The 27,789-nt window shown below is 36.1% G+C and overlaps 1 protein-coding gene across 4 annotated transcripts; it reads left to right on the forward strand.

The window, feature by feature from the left end:
• Positions 1-316: 316 nt before the first annotated feature.
• Positions 317-27,655, forward strand: lnx2b (ligand of numb-protein X 2b). 4 transcript variants are annotated; one of them, XM_073921489.1, is made up of 11 exons: positions 317-667; positions 807-941; positions 9,183-9,727; positions 12,053-12,246; positions 14,879-15,075; positions 19,812-20,213; positions 20,979-21,113; positions 23,305-23,479; positions 23,648-23,891; positions 24,953-25,111; positions 26,766-27,655. In XM_073921489.1, exons 3-11 carry the CDS (start codon positions 9,333-9,335, stop codon positions 26,899-26,901), a joined length of 2,037 nt encoding a protein of 678 aa, XP_073777590.1. In that variant the 5' UTR covers positions 317-667; positions 807-941; positions 9,183-9,332; the 3' UTR covers positions 26,902-27,655.
• The last annotated feature ends 134 nt before the right edge of the window (positions 27,656-27,789 follow it).

Raw genomic sequence — 27,789 nt, forward strand, 5'->3', positions numbered from 1 at the left:
ATCTGGCGTTTCATAAGTTAAAAATGATTTATTTTAAATGCTGCTACAGTATGTTGCATTGTACACTACAGCAGGTTCCCATTGTTATAACTTACCCCATATGCTATAGTGTGGCAACACGCCCCTCACTAGGTCAAAGTGAAAAGTTCTTTTCTGAGAACTGTATAAACTTTAAAAACAACGTTTAATAATTATCCTGCCTTCACATATTTGATAAATTCAATATTTGCCCGGTGTGTTACACATCACTGCACCTGCACGCCACGCGCTGAGTCCAAAGGTGACTTTATTATTCCTACCTGCGCAAACTTCCTGTGAAAGCGTCAGATCCGACTTGTTTGTCTGAAACTCACGCTGCTCACGTCGCCTACGGTTTAACAACACCTGGCGTGTTATACTTATCAGACAATCCTCAGGGAAGTGATGAAATACTCATAGTATGCAGTTTAGTCGAAGTCACGACGGTTAATGTTTTATATTTGGAGTCGTCTTTGTTTTATGACTTCCGGAAAACCAGCACAGGTAAGGCGAGTTTCGGTCTTGAGCGCGAAATGTCCAACGCGTTTCATTTCTTACACGACACACCAATACTCGCAATATTTGCTTTACCTTCCAGTTGTAAGCTACATTTGGTGCTTTAGTATCACTACAAGCTGGATAAATGAAGGTAAAGCGACAGCAAAGCGATCATGACACCGCTTCTAACATATTAGGTCATCTGGGACACTGTTTTAGCAGGTTGTGTTCGTCGTTAAGTTGAGTTACATAGATAAACCGGTTATTTGTATAATTTCTTTACCCAATAGGTATTTCAAGGGCACTCGGTTGTCCAGGTTACAGTCGGAATCTCCTGTCAGCTGATTGATGAATGATTTATGGCTTCTACTTTCTCGTGTGTCTCATCTACCTGCAACGTGTAGGTCAGACCGCCATTTCAGAAGGTTAGAAATGTCAATTATCATTTTATTTCAGGTGATATGTGGTGTTAAAGTAATTTAGTAATAAAGTAGTATTATTTTTAAATCTTGTTAGTATCATTTAACTCTATACAAAAGGTGAAGTTATGCCCCTCAGGGAGGTGGAGTCACTTCTGAATACACAACAGAACATAAACAAGTATGATGCATGTTGTACATTTCACTGGTTTGGTTCTGGTGTGTGTTTAAGTTTCTGAGGACGTGTTGTTGATCACATTTGGTCTATTGTTAAAGGGATAGCTCACCTAAAGTGAAACTGACCATTGCTTAAAATGAATCTTTAAATTTCTTTTATCTCTTTAGACACAATGAAAGATCTGCAGTGCTCAGCGTACTTGAGAACACCTTCGTTTTGAAGATAAATATTTTTATTAAAATAATATTTTTGTCACCAAACATTTTGAAATTGAAAGATAATACAATAACATTCAAGCAAAATTTACAAAAAAGCGAAACCTAAATGAGTTCAACAAAATTTTTAAATTTGGTTTGCTTTTCTTGATTTACCCTTTTTTAAGTTTGTATTTAATATTTTTCTATAACTTATACATTTGTGTTCTAGTTTTCGGACCATTATCATACTTTTTTTCGTTATAAAAGGTACCGATTTAACTTCAGTACTGACTAATCTAATGTATATGCACAAATATAATATTGTAAAGCTTCCTATGAAAAATATGAATTTAAAAGATAGATCTGTGAGTTGTGTACTTATATATGCTGAGCACTGTATATGCACAGGTGAACGAAATACAGTGGATTTCATTGGCTTTCATTACTCTTCAAAATATCTTAATTTGTGCTCAACAAAAGAAACAAACTCAAACTGGTTTAGAGCAAGTAGAGGGTCTTTACAATTTTGGCTGAACTATCAAAGTCATTTGTTCAGGTAGGGCTGCAAGATATGGCAAAAAATTAAATCACAATCTGTTTCTTAATTTCGGTCGATATGATATAATTCTGATATCGATATGGACAATATTAAAAAGACAGGACAAAACTGCCAAGAACACGCACAATAGATGTCTGTACCTTCAAACGTCTGCAAACTGAATTTGCAAAGTCTTTAATACCTCCAGGCTCTTATAACTTTTTTTTAAGTACATTTTTTTTTTCACTTTTTATTTGTATTTAGCCTTTACAAACAGATGAGTATATTCATAGTTCTGGTTTCTTTTCATCTTGAACATGCTTTAAGGGTTCTATCTGTCTATTTATATTTGTGTATAATTACCCAATTAATTTAAAAGGTTTAACATAAAATCGTTTTTATATATTTTATATAGTCTATTTATATAGAATAATATTTTATTTAACACATTTTCATTATTTAACAGATTTAATACCTCTAATAATCAGATTCTTTCCATTTCCTCAGCTTTGCAATAACCAGATTCCTGATCAATATGTTTGTGAATTCTATTTTGTAAGTTTGCTCGAGTGCTATACCAGCATGCAGCGAGTTTGTGTGTGAGTGTTAATTTGGGTGTTTATGCAAGGATAGAGTATGTGCAAGGATTGAGTTTATATGTTTGTGCATGTGGGTGTATTCATGCATTAAGTTTACATGTATGTGCAAGTTTCATACATGTTTTCAACATGGTATAGGTTTATATGCAAGTAATGTAGGTGTATATGAAGGTGTTGATTAGCAAAGTTTGATTTAAAGCCTACACGGTGCCTCATAGCAATCTGTGTTAGCTTCATTGCCTTCTCTTCTGACACTGCTGGTTTGGTGGAGTAACAGGTTGGCTTAAACTTTTATGATGCCTCATCTTCTGACTCAGAATGTTCTATTGGGGTGGAACAGATTTGATTTGTTCCTGCTGCTAGTCGGCACCACTCTCCCGCACATTTTGCAGAGCACCGAAACTATAACCTTAAACTTAAAAAGTCGAACCACTTCCACACCACTGCATTAGCCTTTCTTCTCTCAACTACTTGTCACACTCATTTTGTAGCTAAAACTTTCTGCGACGGAGCTTATTTAACCAACTGCTGTGATGTAAGTTATCACGCAAGTGACATCAAGCTCTTTCTGATGGCTGAGCACTAAAAGTCATTCAGTGACAAATTATACAATGTATAAGATCATATGTATAACAAAATATTTATGTATGCAAAATTATATCAAAATACCGGAAATGTGTTTAAAAATTATATCACGGTTATTGAAAAAAAATCTATCGCGAAATATATTGATATCGAATTATTGTCCAGCCCTATGTTCATGGTATCCGCGGGGTCTCAAAACGTCTTAAAATGTCCTAAATCTCTAAAGCTAAGTTTTAGGCCTTAGAAAGTCTTAAATGTTGTGTTGTATGTCCTAAATCCTTTTTTAGCAGGTCTTAATTTTATTAAATTATTTTAATTGTAGACTGAAGTAATTGATAATCATGTTTTGTTCTTTTCTTGATCAGGTTTATAGGGTTTGTGAATGGATATTAGGCATGGGACAATAACCGTTTCAATGTGTCATCAACAACAAGAAAAACTCTCAAAAGATGTCGTCTTAAATTGATTTATTTAAATCATTTTTTTAACTAATGAAGATGGCAGAAGCCAATGATTCATTCAAGGATTTAGCCTGACGTGTTTACTGCTCTAAAATATTCTAAATGTTCAAACATTTACAAAAGAACATTTTAGAGCAGTAACCACAATACTGTCAATACCGTGATATTTTTATCCAAGGTTATCATACCGTCTGAATTTTATACCAGTCCATGCCTAATGGATATATGTGAAAATTAAAACATAATTATTGTATTATTAAATGTATTAATTGTTATAAATTTTTAATAGGACAAGTGAAAATCTTTTGTAACTAGGATATTTTTAAAAAAAATCCTCAACATTTAGCTCTGTATAAGACTAAAATTTCATTCATAATGGTCTTAAAAATGTCTTTAAAAGTCTTACATTTAATTTGGTGAAACCTGCAAAAACACTGTTGTTAGAGTTCTGTTTTAATTGAATCTTAACTTGTGATAATGGTCCGAAAACTAGTACACACAAATTTATATGTTATAGAAAAATATTAAATACAAATTAATAAAAAGGTAAAATTAAGACTTTAAGACTTTAAAAGCCTTAAAGTCCTAAATTTAACTTGGTGAAACCTGCAGAAACCCTGTTGTAAGAGTTCTGTTTTATTGAATCTTGTACACTGATTTTCTTATTTGTGCAACACAAAATAAGATGTTAACTAGGTCAGTCCCTATCATTATGCCTCTTTTTTATGTGAGATAGCATGAGGGGGAGTAAATTGTGAAACCATTTTAGTTTTTGGCTGAACTGCCTCTTTAAGACCTGAAATGCTGGTTAGAGGCAGTGTGTTAATGGTTAGAATAGACAATGTTTGATCTGCATGTTTGGTTCTTGTGCTTGTTATTGATTTGAGAAAAAGAATGCTAGAGCAGTATATATTCATTCTTTCCAAGCTAAGTCATTTTTAGGGCTGTGCCGTTGCTCATGTATTCATCCTGTAAGGGTGTGTCTGAAATAATGATTCACGTCCCCTGATAGACTTGTGTCGGTGATTGCGTTTCAGGGTGTTCACGTTTACTTTGATTTACCATTTGTTCTGTAGGTGGTGGACCAGAGTAGTGCTTGCCAGTAACACTGTATTGATTTTGTAACCAGTGCACGCTTAGTGACTGTTTTTACACCAACTGGTAAATAACACAGTTGGGGAGATATGTGTTGAGTTGTTGGATTTTATAATGGGGCTCAACCTTGAAATATTCCCATACTCAATATCGTTACAAGAGATTGACAGGCTGCTTGTCTTTGGTGTGTAAGACACTCCCATAAGGCTATGGGGTGAGTCCATTTATCTTCACCAGGGTCACAGCTTCAGTAGACATAATTCAAGCAAAAAGCGTCACTTTTTAAGAGGGTTCAGGGTTTTCTAAGTGGTTTTAATTATTGTCATTTTTACTGTGGTGTAACACTAAAGGCTGATTTATACTTCTGCGTCAAACGCCGGCGTATGCTACGGCGCTGACACATAGCCCTTCGCCGTGGCCGTCGGCGTCGCTGACGTGCACCTCTCAAAAAATGTAACTACACGTCGCAGCGACGCAAGCTCTGTGATTGGTCGGCTTGGTAGCGTTGACGAGTCTGGGCGGGACAGAGAGCCGCGTGAATAGTGCGAGCCTGATGGAGCGATTGTTTACAAGTGTCCCGTGAAGGAGCTCCGGATAGAAAGCTTTGTTTTGTGTTTACCTCATAGTTAAAGTTGTTGCATGTCTGCCCGTTCCTGCCTCAAAATGAGCGAGTTTGAGTCACTTGTACATCTCGGAAACGTTCAAGAAAAGAAAAATAGCAGCGAAGAAACTCGACACAGAGAAACATTTACACCTCACTGCCAACTAGCGTTTCGGAAGTGTTAATGCAGACCAACAGAGACAGCGCGCAGAAGTATAAATGCACAGCTACGCGCGATGCATGCGCCGTGGGTTACGCCGGTCACTTGACGCAGAAGTATAAACCAGGCTTAACCCTCACAATATACTCCAAGTAAAGTCTTTTGCATTGTTCATGTAGGGGAGAAGCAAAAAACTATATACTGTTTGTGAACACCTAAACCATTTTGTTTGAAATTTCGCTTTAAGTATATCGGGGCCATAATCTTTAGTGTTTACATTTTGCCTTGCAGTAATGTCAATTTGGTAGATTTGCACTGAAGGGACATGAATTTTATCTTTTAATGAAAACACATTACGCATCTTCAGTCATTTGCACTGCAAAAGCCTGCTAGCATTGTGGGTATATATTTTAAAGTGACAGTGACAGTCCATTATTTTGTATAGGGTATCTTATTAAATATGAGGGCTGCACCAATGTTTAAAATTTGCCATATATAGGTAGGCTGATATCTTTCATGTTGTGGCTGACATTAAACTTTTAAAATGTTTAGTTTAAATTGAAAAACGGTCACCAAAACCTACTATTTAGCATTTTTATTAGTTAAATGTATGCATAGCATAATAAGTACAGTGTAAAACTTGATATTCATTTTGATATTTGCTTAATGTTATTGTTATAATTGTTAAATTATTTTATTAGATTATAGTTTGGAGAATAGGGCACTAGCTGCTGGAGAATGTGTGGGGAAAAGTAGCTAATTAATATCATGTTTTTTGGGATTGTCAGAAGTTAACCCTATGCTGCACATTTAGATGCCATTTTGAAGTATTGCTTTCACTTGTAAATCTTCATATTTAGATCACATAAATTTTGATGGATTTCTGTGTGTAGTTTGCATGTTTTCCCTGTGCTTGCGTGAGTTTCCTCCGTGTGCTCCAGTTTCCCCTAAAATCCAAAGACATGCAGTACAGGTGTATTGTATAAGCTAAATTGACCGTAGTGTATGTGAATGTGTGCAAGAGTGTTTGAGTGTTTCCCAGTGATGGTTTGCAGCTGGAAGGGCATCCACTGCGTAAAACATGTGCTGGATAAGTTTGGCGGTTCATTCTGCTGTGGCGACCCCTAATAAAAGGACTCAGCCGAAAAGAAAATAAATAAATAAATGAATGAATGAAATTCAGATGGATGGATTAATAAAGACACTGTTATTTATTCTTCTGGCAGCTAGTAAAAGAGTCGTCTACAGTTGAAGAATGGATTGAAACAGTGCACACTATATATATATATATATATATATATATATATATATATATATATATATATATATATATATTCATTCATTCATTCATTCATTTTCTTGTCGGCTTAGTCCCTTTATTAATCTGGGGTCACCACAGCGGAATGAACCGCCAATCTTCTAAATGATTTGTAGTTCCTCATGTTTTACTGTTTATAGTTGTTGTTAAAGGGAAGAAAATACAAAGCATATGCAACATCTGTAAGTCTCTTTCTGTATGAGCAATTATGTACGTTATTTATTTATTTTCTTTTGCAAACTCTAAATAATAAAAAACGTTCATAGTTAAAAAAAATGCATTATTGGCTAAGGTGCTTCCAAAAAATTGTTCTTTATTTTTATTTTTTTTGCCAATTTCTGGTTCATTAATGGTAGTTATTTATAAATAGGGCTGCCCAATATTGGTAAAATCAGAGATTTCGATATTTAATTTTTCAGTGATATATATTGCGATCTTCTATTTCTTCACAATTTCATCAAATAATTGAATGGCACCATTTTAAAAGAATTATAGTCACTCTTTACATTAAGGTTCAATTGTCGCTACTAGCAAAACAATACATCTAAATTTTGCTTCAATAAACTCTTAATTTGCTCCTTATTAAAATATTTTAAGGTATATTTCTGTATTGGGTCAGGGATGTAGAATAGAATCATGCACATAATGATTATAAGTAATAATAAGCAGCCAATATCTCAATAACATGCATGCTAACAAGCAACTATTTAATAGTGAGAATTGGTCCCTAAAGTGTTATCAATTATATTAATTTTTATTGATTGGGAGGATTCTGTGGGGGAGTGAATCATGCATGAAATGTAACTAACTATACAAGCATAGATGAATGCAATAAAGCAAATATAAAAGAGAATTAAACAGTGCATGCATTATGGTTTTGCATATGTAAATGTAAAAAATTACACTGCAAAGTTGACTCAACATTGCATATCCATGCGATGTGACTATTGCGGGTGCTCACATTGCATAATCAATGCTAAAACAAAATATTTCGCAGGCCTATTGTTAAAGTATTCATTTTGTCTTTAACATTAATAAATTAAAACAGAATTGTTAATTGCTTGCTGACACTAGCCCAGCTTTTTTTAATAATATTAACATATTTGAATTTTAATAAATGTGGAATTTAATGCTAATTAAGATTAATAAATGCATTATACGCAGTTTCTATTTTTATTTAAAAAAAAAACTTTTTATAAAGTGTAACCGTTTTACTTTTTCTTTTTTTTCTTTTTTTTTGAGTTGCGTATCACTGATTTTGTGTGAGTTATTATCCTCACAGGGTTATGTTCATTAGGTTATCAGTAGAATGTAGAGGAGGACAATAAGAGAGAGAAATATGTCCTGCTTGACCTCGAACAGCGCACACACATACACACACATCCATGCATATGCTGTAATTGGCCAGAGGTTGAGCTCGGTTCTTAGAATGCTTTGCATGCACTAGTACCACATCAGCAGTCTACACTCCCCCTCGTCCTCCGTTTCTCACACACACGCACACTCTCAACCCCTCCTCCTGAGTCGACACAGCCGGACTCTGAACGTTTCTCTCCAGTCTGTTGAGTCCCCTTTAACGGCACGTCCTTGCATACACACACTCACATGCACAAACACACTCTGTCCCTAGTTGAGATGACGGGCTCTGGTTTCAGTCAGGCTGCAGGCGGCCGGCGCAGCTGTTGGGCTTGAGTTTCTTGTTTTCATGCAGCGGCTGCTGGGAGTCTGACTGCGCTGCCATCTGAGGTGGGTTGGGGTAATGATTGAGATTTACTACCTCACATTCATGGCGGACAGTGTGTTTGTTTTGATCATCTATCGAAGTGTCGGTTGTTAATTGTATCATTGCATTGTGTTACTGAATGAGAATTTTTGCTGTAGTGTTATCATCTGTTTATAATATTCTGTATGAGATGTTTTTAGGATGAGTTTTATTGAAATGAAAGTATCCACTGTACATAGAAGGGAAATCATTTAAAACACGCGCACTAACTTTGATTTATGTATGTTGGTTTTAAAGAGCTGGAACATTTTATTGTAATTTAAATATAAGTTATGTTTAAATTGTTTAGTTGATAAATGGGTATAATCGTTGTTTTATTTGAGCAAGTAACAATTTATTAATGAATTAAAGGTTAAGTACACATGCTTTAATTGTAGATGGATTTAGCAGAGATTATGTGAGAGAAGTGACCCACTGCTGATTGTAAGTCATTAACAACCAGCTTGTCATTTCTACTCTATCAATATATTAATTTAACCTGTTTAGAGCAGCTTCTATGTTTACCCTGGAGGGAGAGTTTTACCCTCCTGTCATTTCCCAGAGCTTTAATGACTCGAACAGTGATAGTTGGCCAAACTTAGAGGAAACTCGTGGAAAGGATGCAGCTGCAGCCCTCTTCCCATATTGTTGCTGTTAAGTGGATTCATGTCATTTCCTGTCCAGCCAGCATGAGCCAAAAAAAGAAATGCCCTGACGTGAGTTTCAGATTTTCTTTGTTCTCTTTTCCAACAGAAACTTGGGTGTAGATGAAGCAGCTAGCAGATTGTTCTCTCTCTCTGGATTGGAAATATTTGGTTGCTTCTCATCTGATGCAGCTGATGTAGAGTTTGTGAGCTGTGAAAGAGGCGTAGGCTCTCCAGCCTAGCTCAACTTCTCCAGGCCATGACGGAGTCTAAGACGTCTTCACTGCCGACCGGTGTAACGTGGGCGCGGGTGTGTAAGGAATGTGGACAGTGCCATGATGGCCAAGACAGTCATCTGTTTGAATATCAGGATGAGGTGGATGATGAGCTGGTCTGCCACATCTGCCTACAACCTCTGTTGCAGCCTATGGACACACCGTGCGGCCACACTTATTGCTTCCAGTGCCTCAGCAATTTCCTGCACGACCAGGACTTCTGTCCTGTCGACCGCCAAAGGATTCAGCTACAACAATGCAGAGCCTCCAGCCTGCTGGTACGCAATCTGCTGGACAAACTGGCCGTGCTGTGCCCGTTTCGCAGTGAGTGCGAGCTGAGCATGCAACGTTGTGAGTTGCAACCTCATCTGCACAACAGGTTAGTGCATGCTGCAATGTTTTGTTTTTGATTAAAGAGATGTTTACATTTCACTTGGTCATCAAGGCATAAACACAAAGAAATGTCAGAAGCGATAATGCAGGTATCATTCCAGCGAAGTGAAATTGGGCTACTTATGAAAAGTCAGTAGTTAAATGTGCATGTTACATTACTGCAGGTATTAGGAGAGCTGCTTAAAAATGTGTGGAATTCCACTTATTCAGGTTTCATGTGAACAGAGATTGGTGAGAGCTGAGCGGGATTAAATAATAGTCGTGAGCAGGACCGTATGACCGACTAAAAAGCTGAACTGCTGAAAGAACTGGGTGACACTCTTACATAATGGAGTTAATTAGGAGTCACATGAGTAATTACTATAGAATGTGTGCAGATAGTACAGCTTGGTCGCCATCTGCCAGGAACACATGGGAGTTGGCATATCCAGTTTCTGCTTGTTAAGGTTCGGGATTTAAGCTTTATTATAAGCTCAACCCACTCATTCCCATTCCATAACTTTATTATTTTTATAAATATAAAACAATAAGGTTGATTCTGGTTAGGGCTGCACAATTATAAGATTCTGACTGTATGATAACCTTGAATAAAAATATTATGAAAACCTTTCATGGCATTGTTTACTGCTCTAAAATATATTCTTTTTTACTTTGTAAAACTGAGCTTGTCTGGGTAAAATACAAGAACTTTTTCCTCCTTTGAACACAATATATTTTATTTTGAGAAGCATTTAAAATATTTAGGAACAGTAAACATGTCAGGTTAAATAATTCAAATTAATCATTAACTTCTGCTGTCTTCATTAGTTTCTAAAACAGATTTCTTTACAATTTATATATATTATATAAATTATATATAATATAGCAGACAATTTTGGTGGCTTTAAAACCTTGACTTTTCCCAACTGCGGTATATCTTGAAAACGGTTATCGTCCCATGCCTATGCACAATATATTCACAGTAGTCCCACGTCGTAGGATCTGCAATGTTGAGTTGGAATTATAGTTATATATTACATTTGATTATTCACCTACTGTAACCGAATATCTGATTACTGTTTGACTCATTTAAAAACCATAAAGCACTGCTTCTTTCACTTTTGATTCACTCGGCTACAAAATTATCCCAATTTCAGATATCTGTTAAAATTGTATTCATATCGCATCTTATATCACAGAAAAATTAAATATTGCAATGTCAGATTTTCCCAATATCGTGCAGCCCTAATTCTGGTAATTAGAAAAAGTGTTGCCTCGTAATTTGATTATGGCTCAGATTGTAACAATCAGATTATGACGTGACTCTCAAAGCAGTTTCCAAATAATTATAATGATTTTTATCATTCTTTATCAAATGCAACATGCTAAAAAAGATGTTACATCTGTTTAGCAGAGCGTTCTTGTAATAAATACAATAAAGAAAATCACTGCAAAGTTTTGTGAGTTCTATAAAAAGCTATTTAGTCAACTTCATTGAATGATTCCCTCTTTCGTTTTATTGTTCAGTGTACATTGACTTGTGTAGCAGATGTATTATAATAATACATCGGTGGATTTGCTCTTCAGTGTTTAGACTAAGCAGTGAAATTTAAACTAAACTGAACTTCAGCTCTGAAAACTGAACTGACAGTTTTAATCTACATTTTAAAAGTGCTAAAGAAATAACAATGAATTAAATTAAGACAGTGCACTGATTTAATACACAGTGTAGTGCAATGTTTCTTTTCTAACTAAAACAGACACATGCTTTCTAATAGAACACTATGTGGTATGACCCTGTCTGACTGTTCATGTCCCTCACATAGGTTTTCGTCTGGTGTTTCATTGTATACTTATCTTCTGTGATGTAACAGCATGGTCTAAAGGTTGTTTGGCTAATAGTTCACGTGGCCCAATGTAAACAGAGAGAGCATCTGTGGGATAGGGAGGGAGGTGTTGACATGCTGAAGCCTAGACCAGACCTGACTGTGATTGTAGCATCTCCATCCCTGCAATGCAGCAGAAAAGCTTCATCATCTCTTCATCTGCATAGCTTCAGTACTGAGAAGTCCCACTCCCTGAGCATGTTCGTCTAAGCTAACAGATAACCGCTACACCCAAACGATTAAGCATTGATTTGTTTTGCTCTGCTGTTTTCTGCTGACTCCTGAATATGGCAGATTCAGAGCAGCAGTCAGCATGGGGCATGTTTGGGATATTTTTAGTTACCGCTGCTGCCATCTGGTAATGAATGTCTTGTAGGTTAATTAACGGTATGCTACTGAGTAATGAAGCATAAGCTCTCACTGTGCTCCAATTCTCTCTTTTTCAGATGCCCTGCGTTCAAGCGACTCAGGGAGGAGGCGGAGAGAAAAAAGAGACCCTCCTGGAATGAGTTAAAGGGAAGTAAATCAGATGGAGATTTAGCTGATGCCAAATCTGCCCAAACAATCGGACGCACAGCTCAGCTCAGCGCACCCTCAGAACCTGGACTGGTCAACCCCGCCTTCGAGGAGGGCGAAGATGGTATTGCATCACTTAACATTACATATGATTACAGAACCTTATAAACTAAGGAGTGTTAGCTGATCCTTGTCATTAAATATTTAGGATATTTAAGGTTGAAATAACATTTGAGGTATTCAGGTCAAAGACAAAGATTTTGATGTATGCAAATCTCTTTTTCCAAGACATCGCATTTTAGTGTCGTCATCAGATAAAATCAACAAAAGTCTTTTTATGTATGTAGAAGAGCATATTCAATTTCATAAGTGTTTACTTTTTTATTTTCACAAATATTAGATAAAACCTTGATGTCAAAATAGGAGTGAAATAATGTTGTCGTCATTATAAAGCATACATATATTTATGACTGATACGATTCTAATGATATAAAAATAAAACAAATTACTCATTGTGTTCTGCATTTATAAAATATATAAAGAAATAAGTTTAAAAAAAGGATTTAGACTTGCAATGATAGGTAATTGGCGTTCAAGAGCTGCAGTATTTAAATGAAAGGAAAATGGCACACATTGGTTTGATGTTTGGTATCAAACCACTAGTTGACCTATTTATTTTCTTATTTTTTCGGTTCCAGTCAAGATTAGGCATTTAATTGTTCATGCTCATTTCTTGAGCGCTAGTAAGGCCCAATCCCAATTTTATCCCTTAGCCCTTCCCCTTACTCCTACCTCTCATTTTGGGCATTCACTTGAAGCGGTAAGGCTGTCCTTAGGGCAAGAGCTAGATAGCCCTCGAAACAGATTTTTCAGGACCACGCTCGAAACCAAGGGGAGATGCACAAATTATTATTATTTTTTTTGTCATTATTACGAATTTTTTTACATCAAACAAGCATATGATTTAATACATTTATAACAGTGTTCGTGATTTACAGTCAAGCGTTTTAAAAAACTAAGATATATAATCCATATTAACTTCTATTGTAGTCCCACAATATACTTTCACATCTGACACTCTGACACTCAAACCCTGTCAGAAAAGTCTAGGGGCTGGAAATGACCTTTTTACAGTCTCTGGTATAATGTTAATGTTGTTTTCGTGTGTTTACATAGATGGATATGGCTACGCTGTAAATGCACAGTACAGTTATGATCTTATTGCCACATTATATTGTTATGATAGCATGGACTCTTAACAAGCCTGTTATGACTCATTTAACGGTCATCAGCATCTTTAACCTTTTAAAGTTTTTTATATTTTTATTTTTAAACATATGAACATTTATCTATATATATATATATATATATATATATATATATATATATATATATATATATATATATATATATATATATATATATATATATATATATATATATATATATATATATATATATATAATAATAACATATTTGCTTCAAATTACTCAAAACTAATGCTGCGTCTAAAGGACAGGACAGCAAATTTGACATTATTTTCTCCTCTGGTTGCCATCATCAGGCTCTCACAATTTTTTCCCTTTTTCTGAAAGACTTTATAACATCATTATGGAGTTTTGCTTTCATTATTTGAGCAAATAAGATTGTAAAAAAATGAGTTCCCATTCACTGCGCTCTAAGTTTTTCCAACTTCTGACCCGGAAGAATTGAAGAAAACCCGGAAGTATTGCCTTCAGTGATTTCCTGAAGATAAATACCAAAAAATAACGAAACTATAATAACTATAGCAGTCACCATCGTCGATCAAGTAAGAGATTGCGATGACATATTATGACGTGTGCAGGTGTTGTAGTGCTGTCCCATTTTTGTAGGGGTAAAATTTGAGGTCCTTCCCCCTTCATTCTTTGTTTTGAGAGCCAAGGGGAAAGGGGTACAAAAATAGAATTGGGATTGTCCCTAAGTGTTGCTGTCAATATTTACTTGGTTAATCTTTCAACCTAATTAGAAATGTAATAATATTTTTCAATAATTAATCTTTACCAAAATCTCAGAATAAATATTTTTTTGGTTTATATAATGACACATGCATAATTTTAAATCTTAATAAAATTATCCAAAAAAAGAATAGTTTAATGTTTAATATTACAGCAACTTATTGTAAACTTAACATCTAAATCTCAGCTTAATATTTTAGTTTTCTCTGTACTGTACGCCACCTGGTAAGGATTAGATTTACAAATAAATGAAGCACATTCTTGGTGTTGTCTTGTGTTGAATTACGATTGTAACATGTTTCTGATTTGTGGCAGCTCAGGAGAAAAGGTGAGAAGAGTGTAACACGTACAGTGAAAAGCAGAGGAAATTGATTTGCAGCTGTGTTTACTTTTGGGTAAACCAAAACAGAGGGAATCTTTCATGTGGTCCTTTATTTTGTGAGCAGATGCCTGGGGAGTATCTAGATGTTGTGAATATTGCATCAAAAAACATTGTGGCAAAAAAACAACTGTCTGAAAACATGTATACTCACGAAGAAGATTTATCTGTTTAAACGTATAAAAAGCCTAAGGGGAGTCTGGACCTGTCTTCCAGATTAATGGAAATGCTGTTAGTCATAAAGTTACCTTGCAGCTGTTTTATTACCTCATGAGAATATTGCATCATACCTTTGATAATTTGATTTGCTGCTGTATGTTGCAATGCTTAGCACCTGTGAGCATTTGTTCACCAACTCCGGTTCCTGTTGGTTTTCCCAGACACCCCTCTGAGGTGCAGTCTTGTGGCTGAGGCGACTGTGGTGGAGCTGTTTCGTGAAGATCCAGGCGAGGATTTGGGATTGCGTATAGTGGGAGGAAAAGACACGCCCTTGGGCAACATCGTCATTCAGGAGATCGTGCGTGACTCACTGGTGGCCCGAGATGGCAAACTGGCACCTGGAGATCATATCCTGGAGGTGAGACATATCTCAACTTGCCATGCCATCATGTTTGTCTTAACGGATAGTTAAAACAAAAAAAATGATACTGTATTCATCATTTACTCACCTTCAAGTGTTTTGTTTTCTTCTGCTGAACACAAAAGCAAATATTTTAAAGGATGTTGGAAACTGGTAACCATAGTAGGAAATAATACCATCGTTACCAAAATTTCCAAAATTCTTTAAAATAGCAAAGGTTTGTGTTCAGTAGAGGAAAGAACTCAAACTGGATTGGAACATGTGAAGAGTTGACCTTTCTGTATCTTGAAGAAAATGGACTGACTGAAAATGAAAATGCTATTTTCTAAGTGGATATGGGTAGGAACCAGAGATGGGAAGTAATGAAGTACAAATATTTTAACTTCCTACATTTTTACACAAATATCTCTACTTTCTACTCCTTACATTTTTAAACTACAGTCGTTACTTTCATTTTTATGTGTTTTGTGTCATGATTTGTATTATTTCTTATTATTGCGCAATTTGAAATTGATGCAATCAATCTATTTTTCCTCATTGCACGCCTATCTACTAGGCAAGTTTATGAAGATTACCATGAGAGGCAAGGATGACTATGCAGATGAGATGGAGGGAGTCTGCTAAAATGACTGATGCTGCCCTGTTTACACAGTCATTAGACACATTTTACTTGATCAGATCACAAGTAAACAAGAGACAAATTCCAGTTTAAAAATAGTCCATACAAATGCTTAAGCCTTTTGTCTACTTCAGATAATACTGCACGGGTTTTCTCTGGTCTTTCAATCTAATACCATGAAAAATAGTGCATTTTGTAAAGATTTGTACATTTAGTACTTAATCAAATACTTTATAAAAACTTTATGCATTGAGATTTATTTCCTTTATTTCCGATGAGTTCATATTTCCTAATACAGAATTTATGCTGTTTTATAGTGTTTTATAGATTTTTTTGTTGACTATCTGATTTCCTGGTAGGAACTATACTTTCATTCTGACAAAGTATTATATATATATATAGAAATGGATGTATAATTCCAAGCTGTATGAGCCTTAAAAAAAAGTCACTTTTTCTGTCAGTCTTATTATGTACCAAAGCAAGAGTCAAGCTTTTTTTTTTTTTTTTTTTTTTTTTTTGAAAATTATCGAAACTTTATGGTCAATTTTGAGCAAGATGCTAATGGCCTAATCTGATTAAATAATCTAAACTAAGCTAAAAGGGCTCCCACCAGAGCTGGAGATGAACGTTTTAAAACGAGCTTAAGTTCAAATAAGTGTAGTGTTCCTTTTAAATCCATTAGGTTTCCCACTGATTTTATCTTGCAGTCTCTTTCCATCTTGTTCTCGTATTGTCAGTGTACACACTCCAGCGTACATGTTTACATTGCAGTCACATCCCAAGATAAAGGTCACAAGACCCTGATTTCCCAAATGTTGGGAAATTTCCACTGGCTGACATGATTGCATGTGTAAAAGTGTTGCAGTTTTCAGTTAAGAAGAAATTTTTATCATAGATAGTGTTTCAAATATATAGTTGAACTCAATAGATGCCATGTGGAGCCTTGTTGTCTGTATTTATCTGCTCCAAATTGAAAGCTTAAATGGGTTTTTGTAAACATGAATGAAAATTCAGATTTCATGAAATGCAGATCTGTTTTTGAGAGTTAGATATTTAATGTGCATTCATTTTTTTAGATGGTAGTCTCAGCCTCAGGCTTCACGCTAAACACTGATGACGGACCTATGGCTAATCATCTGATGCATATAGCTCACTTTCTGGAAACACATTAGCAGATCCTTAGATTGGTTTAATTATACAGGATTTCCGGTAGTCAAGTGTGCAGCAATCTTAATCCGCTCCCTAGAAACAAGTCTGAGCGGATAAAAAGCTACAATGTTTATGTTGATTACAGTGCTCATTAATAAGCATAACTTTCTGAGACATTCATGAATCAGTGATTTATTGGCTGCACACCCTTCTGTAATTTTGAGGATAAATTTGTGATTGAGCATTTCATCAAATTACCTTAAATGCTAAATTATTAAAAGTATACAATACTTACTGCATAAAAGCTTCAATTCGTGATGTTGACAATGTGGCCCTTGACCATTTAAAGGGGTCAAAATTCCCAGATCTTCTACCATCAGTCTGAGGTCTGGTTATGCGAGACTGTTCAGATAGCATTTACAAGATTGTTTGTGTACTTTTAAAACACAAAAGTGTTAGTCGCTATACTGACATCTATGGACATGGATCAGCATTTTATATAAATTGAGTTTTATGTAAATTGTGTCAACACCAGTTTTAGTTTAGTTTAATCTAAAGCTTTATTAATCTTCTTGGGGCAATTCATTCTGATATGGGATGGTGCTTCACAAATAACACTTAACACAATAAATACACAAAGCAGTCTACACAAAAATGTATTGCCTTGCTTGTCTTAGGATCCCATGAATCAGTTTACTTTTCATGTGCTTTTTATTTATTGTACCCACATTTTATTTGACATATTTGATGTTTAAATGTGATGATTTGAATGTTTAGATTTGATGTGTACCCACATTTTATTTGAAAAATGTGATGTTTAAAAATACTTTGCAATATGTTTTTCTTTTAAAACTGCAGCATCATATTAAAATATTGTTTTTGTGGTGAAATACTCTCACACAAACACTATTACCCATTGTGATTTAAATAAGAGTACAGCATTACCTTTGATATTACTCACCTAGAATTTGCCAATTGCCAACTTTCTTTCTTTCTTTCTTTCTTTCTTTCTTTCTTTCTTTCTTTCTTTCTTTCTTTCTTTCTTTCTTTCTTTCTTTCTTTCTTTCTTTCTTAATGCCTTAATGTCTTCTGGCTTTAGACATTTTGAGCATCTTTTGCTGACTCCTATTGTTTCTGCTGATAAGTAATAAGTGTGCGTGTGTGTGTGTGTGTGTGTGTATAATTAGTTCATTACATAATTATTTTTTGTCAAATATTCACACTCCCCACATCACTACAATGCAAGCGTACATTTTGTATAGTAAACTTTTACAAGTACAGTAATAGTAACAGATTTCATCTCAATGTTTAAATGACATAGCAAAAACACAATGTGCTTGCTTTATAGACTCTTTAATTTTGTATTAAACAATTTAATCTACTCTTAAGAAGTTGAAGTTGTACAGCAATGCTTCTCAATTACAAGTCAGATCAGTTAAGAAAAACTGCATTCTAGTTCCCACAATCCTGCGCTCTCCTAGGATTTCTGCCTCTGGCCGTCCTGGAATGCAATGCTTTATTAAAGCAAACCAGCACAACTGGCTTCACATTCAAATTCAAACTTTAAGAGAGAGTTCACCCAAAAACTGAGACATCTGTGGTCATTTACTCCCCCATGTGTAATTTCAAACCTGTATGACTTTCTTTCTTCTGCTGAACATGAGATATTTTGAAGAATGTTGATAACCAAACAGGCTGTTGGCTGTCCCATTGGCTGTTTTTGTCAATACAACTTTCTTCAAAATACTTTCCTTTGTGTTCCTCAGAATAAGGTCATAGGTGTAGGATTGGATCAGAATAAATAACTGAATTAAACGAGTGTATCTAGCTCATCCTGTCTTCTTTAAAATCACAGATAAGGAAATTCATTTAGGCCAATGACAGTCCTAGGATGATCTGTATGCTAAATGGAGCTCCTTTGACTTTTTTTTAGGGTTGTATGGCCTGTGAAAAGAGATCTGTGGATGGCTTGGATATCTTATTTCTTGAAATGGGATCTCTCTTTTCCCCTTTTCTGGTTCGACACAGCATTTAATATCGCAAGGGCTGTTCCAAGTCTTATGCAGGATGGAGTTTTTGTTTATTGGTGTCCAAAAAATCCTCCCAAATGACAGCGTTATTTTAGGTTTTTAAAAAATATGGTGTTTTTTAGAGGGAACAAAATCTGTTGCCATTAAACTCATTCCCGACACAGTCAATACTAAACCAGGGCTTTTACTTTCTGAATCTTGAGCAAATATTGACAAAAAAATGGACACTTTTGAGAAATAGCCATATTAGAGAGACAAAATATCTCCCCAAACCCTTTTCCCCATCTTTCTGAATGAAATGCCTACTTTAAAACATCCATTTAGCTTGCAGTAGAAAAAAACAAACCGTGCCCACTGTTGTCTCGTTTAATATTTTGTTTCTCTACAAACAGCGTCACAATAGGAAAAAACTTAAGTTCGCAGTTTCCGGTTCATGGGGACTTTAAACACTGTCATCCAAAATATCATACATTTAAATCATGCCAATAATAGTTAAAACATGCATAAAGAACCTGAGTGCAGTTACTGCTAGCACATAAACAGCCATAGACAATATGTGGTGTAAACAAGCAGCTCCGTTTAGTTTAACTTTTATAGTATATTCATTATTATGGAAATTTACAGAAGATTTGATCTTGCTTGATACAAGTATCACTTAATCTACCGTACACTCAAAAAATGACTTTTGCTGCTTGTTCAAAACAACTTATTTCAAATGAGTTGAAATAACATAATTCTTAAGTTTGTTTTTGGGACAACTTCATTGTTTTATGTTCAATCCACTTAAATTTGTAAAAATTAAGTAGACTTAATTGATTTGTGTTGGTACAACATATAGGAATTGTGTGGAATCCAGCATTTGTACAGTGTGATCTGGCACTACTTCAGTAATTTTCCACCTCAAACAAAACACTGTGATTTTTTTTTTTTTTCAGGTGAATGATGTCAGTCTGGCATCTATCTCTCACAGTCGTGCCATTGCTGTGATTCGGCAGCCGTGTTCCCGCCTCAGGCTCACTGTCATGCAGGAGAAGGGCTTCAAACCCCGGCCCGAACATCACACTCAGCCCTCAGCTTCACCTCCAACACAGTCACCCAGTACCAACCAGAACCACGGTACTGTCATCCAGGTCACCCTGGTGAAGCATGAGCGTTCAGAGGCGCTTGGCATCAAACTCATCCGCAAGTCTGAGGAGCCAGGAGTTTTCATCCTGGACCTTCTCCCTGGAGGACTGGCGGCCAAAGATGGCAAATTGAGGAACAACGATAAAGTGCTGGGCATTAATGGACAGGACCTGCGACATGGCACCCCAGAGAGTGCAGCTCAGATCATACAGGTACAGAAAGGAAGGACTCCTAGGGTGTACTCACGCTAGGCAAGGTTCTCTTTAACTGTGCCTGGATGTGACTGTCTCCCCTCCCCTCTTCCCCTCATCCCGCATTCACATTTCAATTTTGCCTTCCGAGCTTGAGCATGCTTTTGATGCATTAAACGCATTGATGTGACTGTTCAGTTTTGAAGAGAAGCACTCGCGCTCAGTACAATGGAGTTTGCTTTAGTTATATCGTGTTGTATTACTTTAAGTCGTTTGGGATGCCATGAGACAGTCAAACTTTTTGCTGAACAGATCCACAACTTTTAATGCTCAAAATGGTTTAAAAACTCATCGTGCTGCATGTATTAGGAGGTTTGCCGAAGGTGCAGCTGACGTGCAGCAGGAGGGTTGCTTATTTAATCAACTATGACCGTTTGCGTTCACTGAAAAATAAGAATGATTAGCAAATCCATATGAAACAGTCCCGTAAAAGTGACATCGCTCTTTTCATGCTCGTGTGTGCTTTGCACCCACACTACAAGCATACCGTGCCTAAGCCCAACCAAACTGTGCTCAGGCACACCTCTTCTGACTGGGCCAGGGCCGTCCAACTAATCTGCTCCCAGGCACGGTTCGGATGGCCTAGTGTGAGTACACCTATAGATTCACTCCAGAGAGAAAAAGCAGATGTCTTGACATTGACTTGTGCTATTAAACACTGTATTGATTTATATGATTCCTGTTTTTATAGTTAAATGTGTTTCTTGTGTTTTATGCATGTTGCAGGCAAGTGAAATGCGTGTGAACTTTGTAGTGATGAGGCTTCAAGATGTCTCCGAGGAGGGTGGTGAGGGACAGAGCAGAGGGGCCCGCAGAGTCCCCGAACCACAGTATTTCAGACGCCACTCTGAATACATGAAGGTAACTGTTAATTTACATGAAGTTTAAATGTTAAATTGTTTTATTCATTTATTTTTTATTTCTCATTGCTCCAATCTGATTTTTCAGAAATAAATTGGATTTAATCTTTTAGTGCTTAAAAATACTTAATGTTAGTAAAAAATTAGTAGCAGTACTACTAATGTTGAAAACTGATGACTCCTCCTCAAAGTCTCAAACTCAAATTGGTGGGGGGCCATATCGGTGACTGACAATTTATAGGTGGGCGCTTTCACAGTTAAGCATAACAAAAAAAGTGGAAACCTGATGTAATTAATGCACTAAGACATTCTTACCCTGAGTGTCTGCTCATTCTTTTTTTTTTTTTTTTTTTTTGCTGTACGTATTGAAGTGTAGTGTAAATTGGTATGAAAATACTACAATTTAATAATAGATATAAAAATAATAATATAAAAAATAATAATAATAATAGTGATGTTCCAATCAATTGTTACTTAACTAAAAGTTTAACTAATAGCGTAACAGCAGAAAGCAGATTGGGTATCTTTATTAACTTTACTAGCAATTGTACTTCCCAATATCTTTCTTTATTGTGTGTGTGTGTATATAGTATAGTGATTTAAAAAAATATGTTTCAGCAGAGCGGAGGGAGGGTCGTTAATAGCCCACAGGCCGGCAGTTTGAGACTCCTGATTTAATGCATCCTGCTTGATTTAAAAATGTATTAAAAATGACTCCTCCCCAAACCTTTGAGCTGCAATACATATAACTGCATATAAAATAGAAATAATGTAAATGTATTTTAATAGCAAATGAAATTATGCTTTTGATTTTAAAAATGCATTTATTTCTTGTCTTTTCTAGTAATTGCATTAGCCTTTTTTTCCAACTCCAGTTTTATCACTCAACAATGTCCGAAGTGAGATGCTGAGCATGCTGAATCTGTTTCTCTCATTTCACAGTTTCAGTCATAAACTGTTATGTCTTGCATTGCCATGTATTAAATCAAATAGCCATTTTTTACTTATTACTAGGTAGTTAATAATTTACACCCTTTTAAGTGTATCAAAGTGTTCTGTGGATATGGTTAAAAATTTTTTCTAACCTCAACTGCGTAGCTTCTGCTGCTATTGTCAAAGCCTGTGTGTGTGTGTGAGCGCGAGGTGACTTTTCACCCAGAGACCAGTCGCACCCTGCTTTTGTGACACTTCCTCACCAGCTGAAGGCAGAGGCAGCAAACACAGGCTAGCTAGCGGGAGATGAAAGCAGAGACCCCCTCTCTTTCTGGGATCTGTCCCTGATCAAAAGGCCCGGGGTGCTGCTCTCTGTGCTGCTGCAGCCACTGTGTTTGTTTGTAGCCGGGGATCAAAGCTGGTGACAGTTAGCTTTCACCTGTGGAGATGAAGCTTGGGCTCCTGCTGGGAGGAAGGGCCATCCTGCTGGGTAGGAAGAGGCCGCCCTTCCCCCTCTGGGGCTCTGGAGACTCTGGCGGGATGAGTAGAAACGTTTTGAAGGATGAAGGAGAGCGTTTTGCCACAATTCATGAGTTATGATGTCAGCGCCGCCAGAGCCGCTCACATTAACACATCTCTCCACTTCGCAGCAGGATCTGGGATGTTTGTTTTTACAAATGTTTTCACAGCAGGGAGCAGGCACATGTCTTAAACTTTCACTTTACACCCTTCACCTAATTACAGAACTAACTAATAATTAGTCATGCTTGAATGTGTGTATATGATCATACAGTAGCGTGTTTTTCTGTAGCTGATGAAGTCTTAAAATATATATTGCTCAATACTTACAAATATTGAAAAAGCAGGGCTTATTGTGTGTGTGTGTGTGTGTGTGTTCTCATATAGAGAATCCAATAAACGTGAAATAAATCTAGATAATGTAATAGAGTAATGCACAGTGTTTCTACAAAAATATTTAAGTAGAAAATTAATGATAATAAATGTTCCTTAAGTGCCAAATCTGGATGCAAGCATGCTCTCTGAAGTGACATGTGACAGTAGTCGTTGAGTAATTGTGGAGTAATTAACCTGACAATCCAGAAAACAGCCTTTTAGTTTATATTTCCCTTTAACCTTTTAAATGTTTAACGTGTATTAATCCCTTCACCTACCGATAGAAGTTATAAATAGCCTCACTTAATGCTTTTATTATGATTTTTTTTCTAAATGATTTCTTATTTGTCATTATCTGGTTTCAGGAGCCTCCAGGCGGATTCTCCAGTCAAGAGAAGACTGTGACCCTAAAGAAGGAGCCTCGGCAGTCTCTAGGCATCACCATTGCAGGTGGCAGAGACTGTCGCAGCCGTTTGCCTGTCTACATCACTAGTGTTCAGCCTGTTGGCTGCCTGCACAGAGACGGCACCGTCAAAACAGGTCTGAAGATTGTCTTTCTCATGTCTCTTCATGAAAAATGCCCTTCTCTCTCTCTTTCTCACTCTTTCTTTCTCTCTATCTCTCTTTCTCTGTTTCTCTCTCTGTTTCTCTCTCTCTCACTGCACAAAACCTTGTGTTGAAAGTGCTGTTTTGGCTGTTGGTGTACAGGTGATGTTCTTTTGAGTATAAATGGTATTGACCTGACCCATCTGACCTACAACGAGGCAGTGACTGTCCTGAAGACCCAGACTGCTCAAAGCACAGTAACGCTGCGAGTCATCCAGACGTTTGCTGATGACGAAGAACAGGATGGAGAATCTGGCAGTAGAGAAGACATGGACACAATGGAGGGCCCCAAAGATGATGACATCAACTGGGTTCCTCTCTGGACCCGCTGGCTCGGGCTGCCCAGGTTGGTGGGACCTAACTGTTTTATCACTAGTTCTGTTGTGTTGCTTATTATTAAATGCAACATTAAAGACGGTCTGATTGGCTGCCAGATTATGCCGCATGTTCACTTCACTGGCATGTTATTGTTTTATGTGATAACAAAATATGCACACATGCACACAAATGTATGCATTTTCACACTGACCCATCAAAATTAGGTTAATATAAAGTTTTGGAAGTTTTTTCTTCCATGTGCATAATTTGTGAAGAAAGTCAGTTATTTAAGGGTTCCTAAAATACTTTTTTGTTAACCTCAAATGCTTCCACCAATACAGTTTCTCTGTATCAATTTTGTTATAGGTCTGGATCTCAGTTTTTTATTTAGAAAATTTTATAACTATATTTATAGTATTACAGTTATTGCCTTTTGTGAACTGGCATTTGCAATATCAGTATTATATGTAAATTAACCATATGTAATCGTTCCCCATATTATATCCACACACCCTAATGCCTTATGGTTGATGATGTTAATGGATTCACCACATTATTTTTTTCTTCGATCATAGGCTCTCAATATTTATTATTTTTCATTTTCTTGTCGGCTAAGTCCCTTTATTAATACGGGGTCGCCACAGCGGATTGAACCGCCAACCTATCCAGCAAGTGTTTACGCAGCGGATGCCCTTCCAGCCGCAACCCTTACCTGGGAAACCCATACACTCATACACGCATACATACACTAAGGACAATTTAGCCTACCCAATTCACCTGTACCGTATGTCTTTGGACTGTGGGGGAAACCGGAGCACCCGGAGGAAACCCACGTGAAGGCAGGAAGTACATGCAAACTCAACATAGAAATGCCAACTGAGCCGAGGTTCGAACCAGCGACCTTCTTGCTGTGAGGCGACAGCACTACATACTGCGCCACTGCCTCGCCTCAATATTTATTAATATCTGATATTGCTATATGTGAATCTAACATACCTTTAAACTGCTATACATTGCAAATTATTTGGCAGCAGAGCATAAACATTGGCAAAGTTCATAATTTTACCATCTCAACTTTTAAATCTGAAGTTGCATACACTGGTGTCGAGATATAATGCTGATGAAGACCAACAGTGAGAGCTGGGGCTTCAGTATTGTGGGAGGATATGAGGAGAGTCGTGGCCAACAGCCCTTCTTCATCAAGACCATTGTGCCTGGAACACCAGCTTACTTTGACGGACGCCTCAAGTGAGTAAATATATTGAAGAGCCATTGAAAACTATTAAAGCACAACAGTTTCAACACTGATATGTCTAAAAATATGCCTTTGACCACCAAGGCAATGTATTAGTGATTCTGGAGGATTATGTGACATTATTGATGCTGGGTTAGTTAAAGGTTAAATTGTCCTTATCAAAACTATTTTTTTAACAACAGTTTTTATTTAAAACATTGTCATACAAATTGTAAAAAAAATGTTTAATTTTTCAGTTTAGCAAAATCCCAAAAAATCCAACAAGAATAATACCAACTTAGAATAATGTAATATACTTTGATTAGAAAAAATAAAAATAAAAAGCAATGCTAATATTAAATAATACAGCAATAACATACATATTATACTATATACTTTCATGTTCATCAGTTCAAGTAAAGAGTCACCATCTAGATTCTCCAAAAAGTCATGCAATTATTTTCTAAAAAGATCAAAATATATGAATTTTTATTTTTCAAAAAATAGGTTATCCTATCTAAGGCCAGGCAAGAGGTCATTCATTTTATAAACTGTAATACAGCTGGACTGTCTTCCTATTTCCAAGAACAAGCAGTTACATGTTTAGCTTCCAGCAAACATAAATTCAACAGCAATCTTTCATGGTTGGTCACATTAAAGTTCAATTTGACAAATATACAATATACACAAGCCGGGATCAGGAGAAATTACCTTAACTAATGATTTGACTTAAAATATGAATGACAAACAACTGAGTTTAGTATACTCCCACATGCAGTTAAATAAAGTTCCCTTGTCTTGTTTACATTTTATAGCATGTATCAGGGATATTTGGGTTAAAATGATGCAACTAAGCTGGAATTATATGCTGTCTACTCAGCCATTTATTTTGAAGCAATCAAAATAAATAAGCAATCAAAATAAATAAGCAATCAAAAAAAGTTTGGGCTTTTCAAAACAATTCTTTTAAGTTGTAACAATACTCCTTTGATCAAATAAATGCAGTCTGGATGAGCACAAAAGATTCATTTAGAAATGTAAACTAATGTGCTATTTGTATTCTAGAGATTGTTTCAAAACAGATTCTTGGTAATAAACTGAAAAGTTATTCAAATTCTGCTATAGAGCAGCTATAGCAAGATAAGAGCGCGCAAGAGTCTACATGTGGAAGTACAAAAATCCATTCAATTTCTCCATTTGAAGTTGATATTTAACAATAACGTATTAACCTTTAGGCTGATCTGTTATAAGTTAATCAATTTATATATACTATTGACTTTTTTCATTAATTTGGCATATTTTCAAAGAATCGCATAATACAAGCATTTTAATATTTCTCTATCATTAATTTGACCCCCCCCCCCCCCCCCCCATTAATTGTTAAAAAAAATTTACTTTTGTATTAATGTGTGATTTTAATGTGATTCTTTGCTTCAAATCAAGGTTTATAATAGTTTGATCCTACTTGTAGCTTGTATAAAAGTCCCCATGGGAAAAATTAATGCATAAAAGACTTCTGTAGCTCATTCATAAGGTAATTTTTTGTAGCACAAGTTTAACTAGTTCAGTGGCATCAAATCAATGTTAAAACTGAATATTAAGTCTGGTTTTGTTTTTTTTTTAGAGTGAGTCTGTAAAATGAATGGCTTTATTGGGTCTCTCCTACAGGTGTGGTGATGAGATTGTGGCAGTGAATGGAGTCACTACAGTGGGCATGAATAACTCCTCCTTGATACCCATGCTGAAACTGCAGAAGAACAAAGTCACTCTGACCGTGGTCTCCTGGCCTGGCAGTCTGGTTTAAAACTCAACCATAACAAGCATTTAAAGCTGCAGCACAAGTCTAATACTGGAGCATTGAGTGCTCTTGTGGAAAAAGGTGGCACATTGACACTGATTTTATATTATTTAATCCACTGTAGCTCACAGTTCTTCACAAGTGTGTAATGCTCTTTGCTAGGCACCGATAGTGTAAGAAGTGCATATAAGGACACTGAACAAGCTTTCAAAAGACATTTTAAACTAGATATTTACCATGCAAGAGGCATATTTTAGTACAGAACGTCTCGTTTTCATTGATGATCTTTTAGAAGGTTTGTGATCGACATGAATAGGTCAGTAGTGAGGTCATCATTATTTTGACACTACCTAGAGTTGCACACGTTCTCATGTTGGTGAGCATTTTTACTCTGCAATATGTTCTGAGAATAGTTACGCTAGCGTGAAGCTCAGTAGTTGCTGTTGGGGTGATAAAGTTAGACGTTTTCTAAATCCACAGCTTTGCTTGTTCGACACATTTTTAAGAATGTATCTCTTGGGTGCCTTGGATATAAATATGTACAAACGCGGTGATCCACACCTGCCTTAATTGCCTGTACACCAAAAATGCCATTCATTCTCTTTGGCCTTTTATCATCTGTAGAGAGGTTGTTTGAATGCTTTTAGTTTTTTTTTTCTTTCGTATATATGTATGTTTGACCCTTTCACTTTTAGCCAGATGTCAAGTCTCGAAAGGGTTACTATGATGACAGAATTAAAGATTTAGATTTATTTTATTATGTCTTTGTTGTAAGCAGTGGCTTTTTTGTGCTTCATTTCATTAGATCTGTTGTTGAACTTTTAAAGTATGCACAGCGAATGCCAGTAGCTGATTATTCTGAGTGATATCTGCCACAATCGATAATTCAGTGCT

The sequence above is a fragment of the Danio rerio genome, chromosome 14 (genome assembly GCF_049306965.1).
Source record: "Danio rerio strain Tuebingen ecotype United States chromosome 14, GRCz12tu, whole genome shotgun sequence".
Taxonomy (NCBI): domain Eukaryota; kingdom Metazoa; phylum Chordata; class Actinopteri; order Cypriniformes; family Danionidae; genus Danio; species Danio rerio.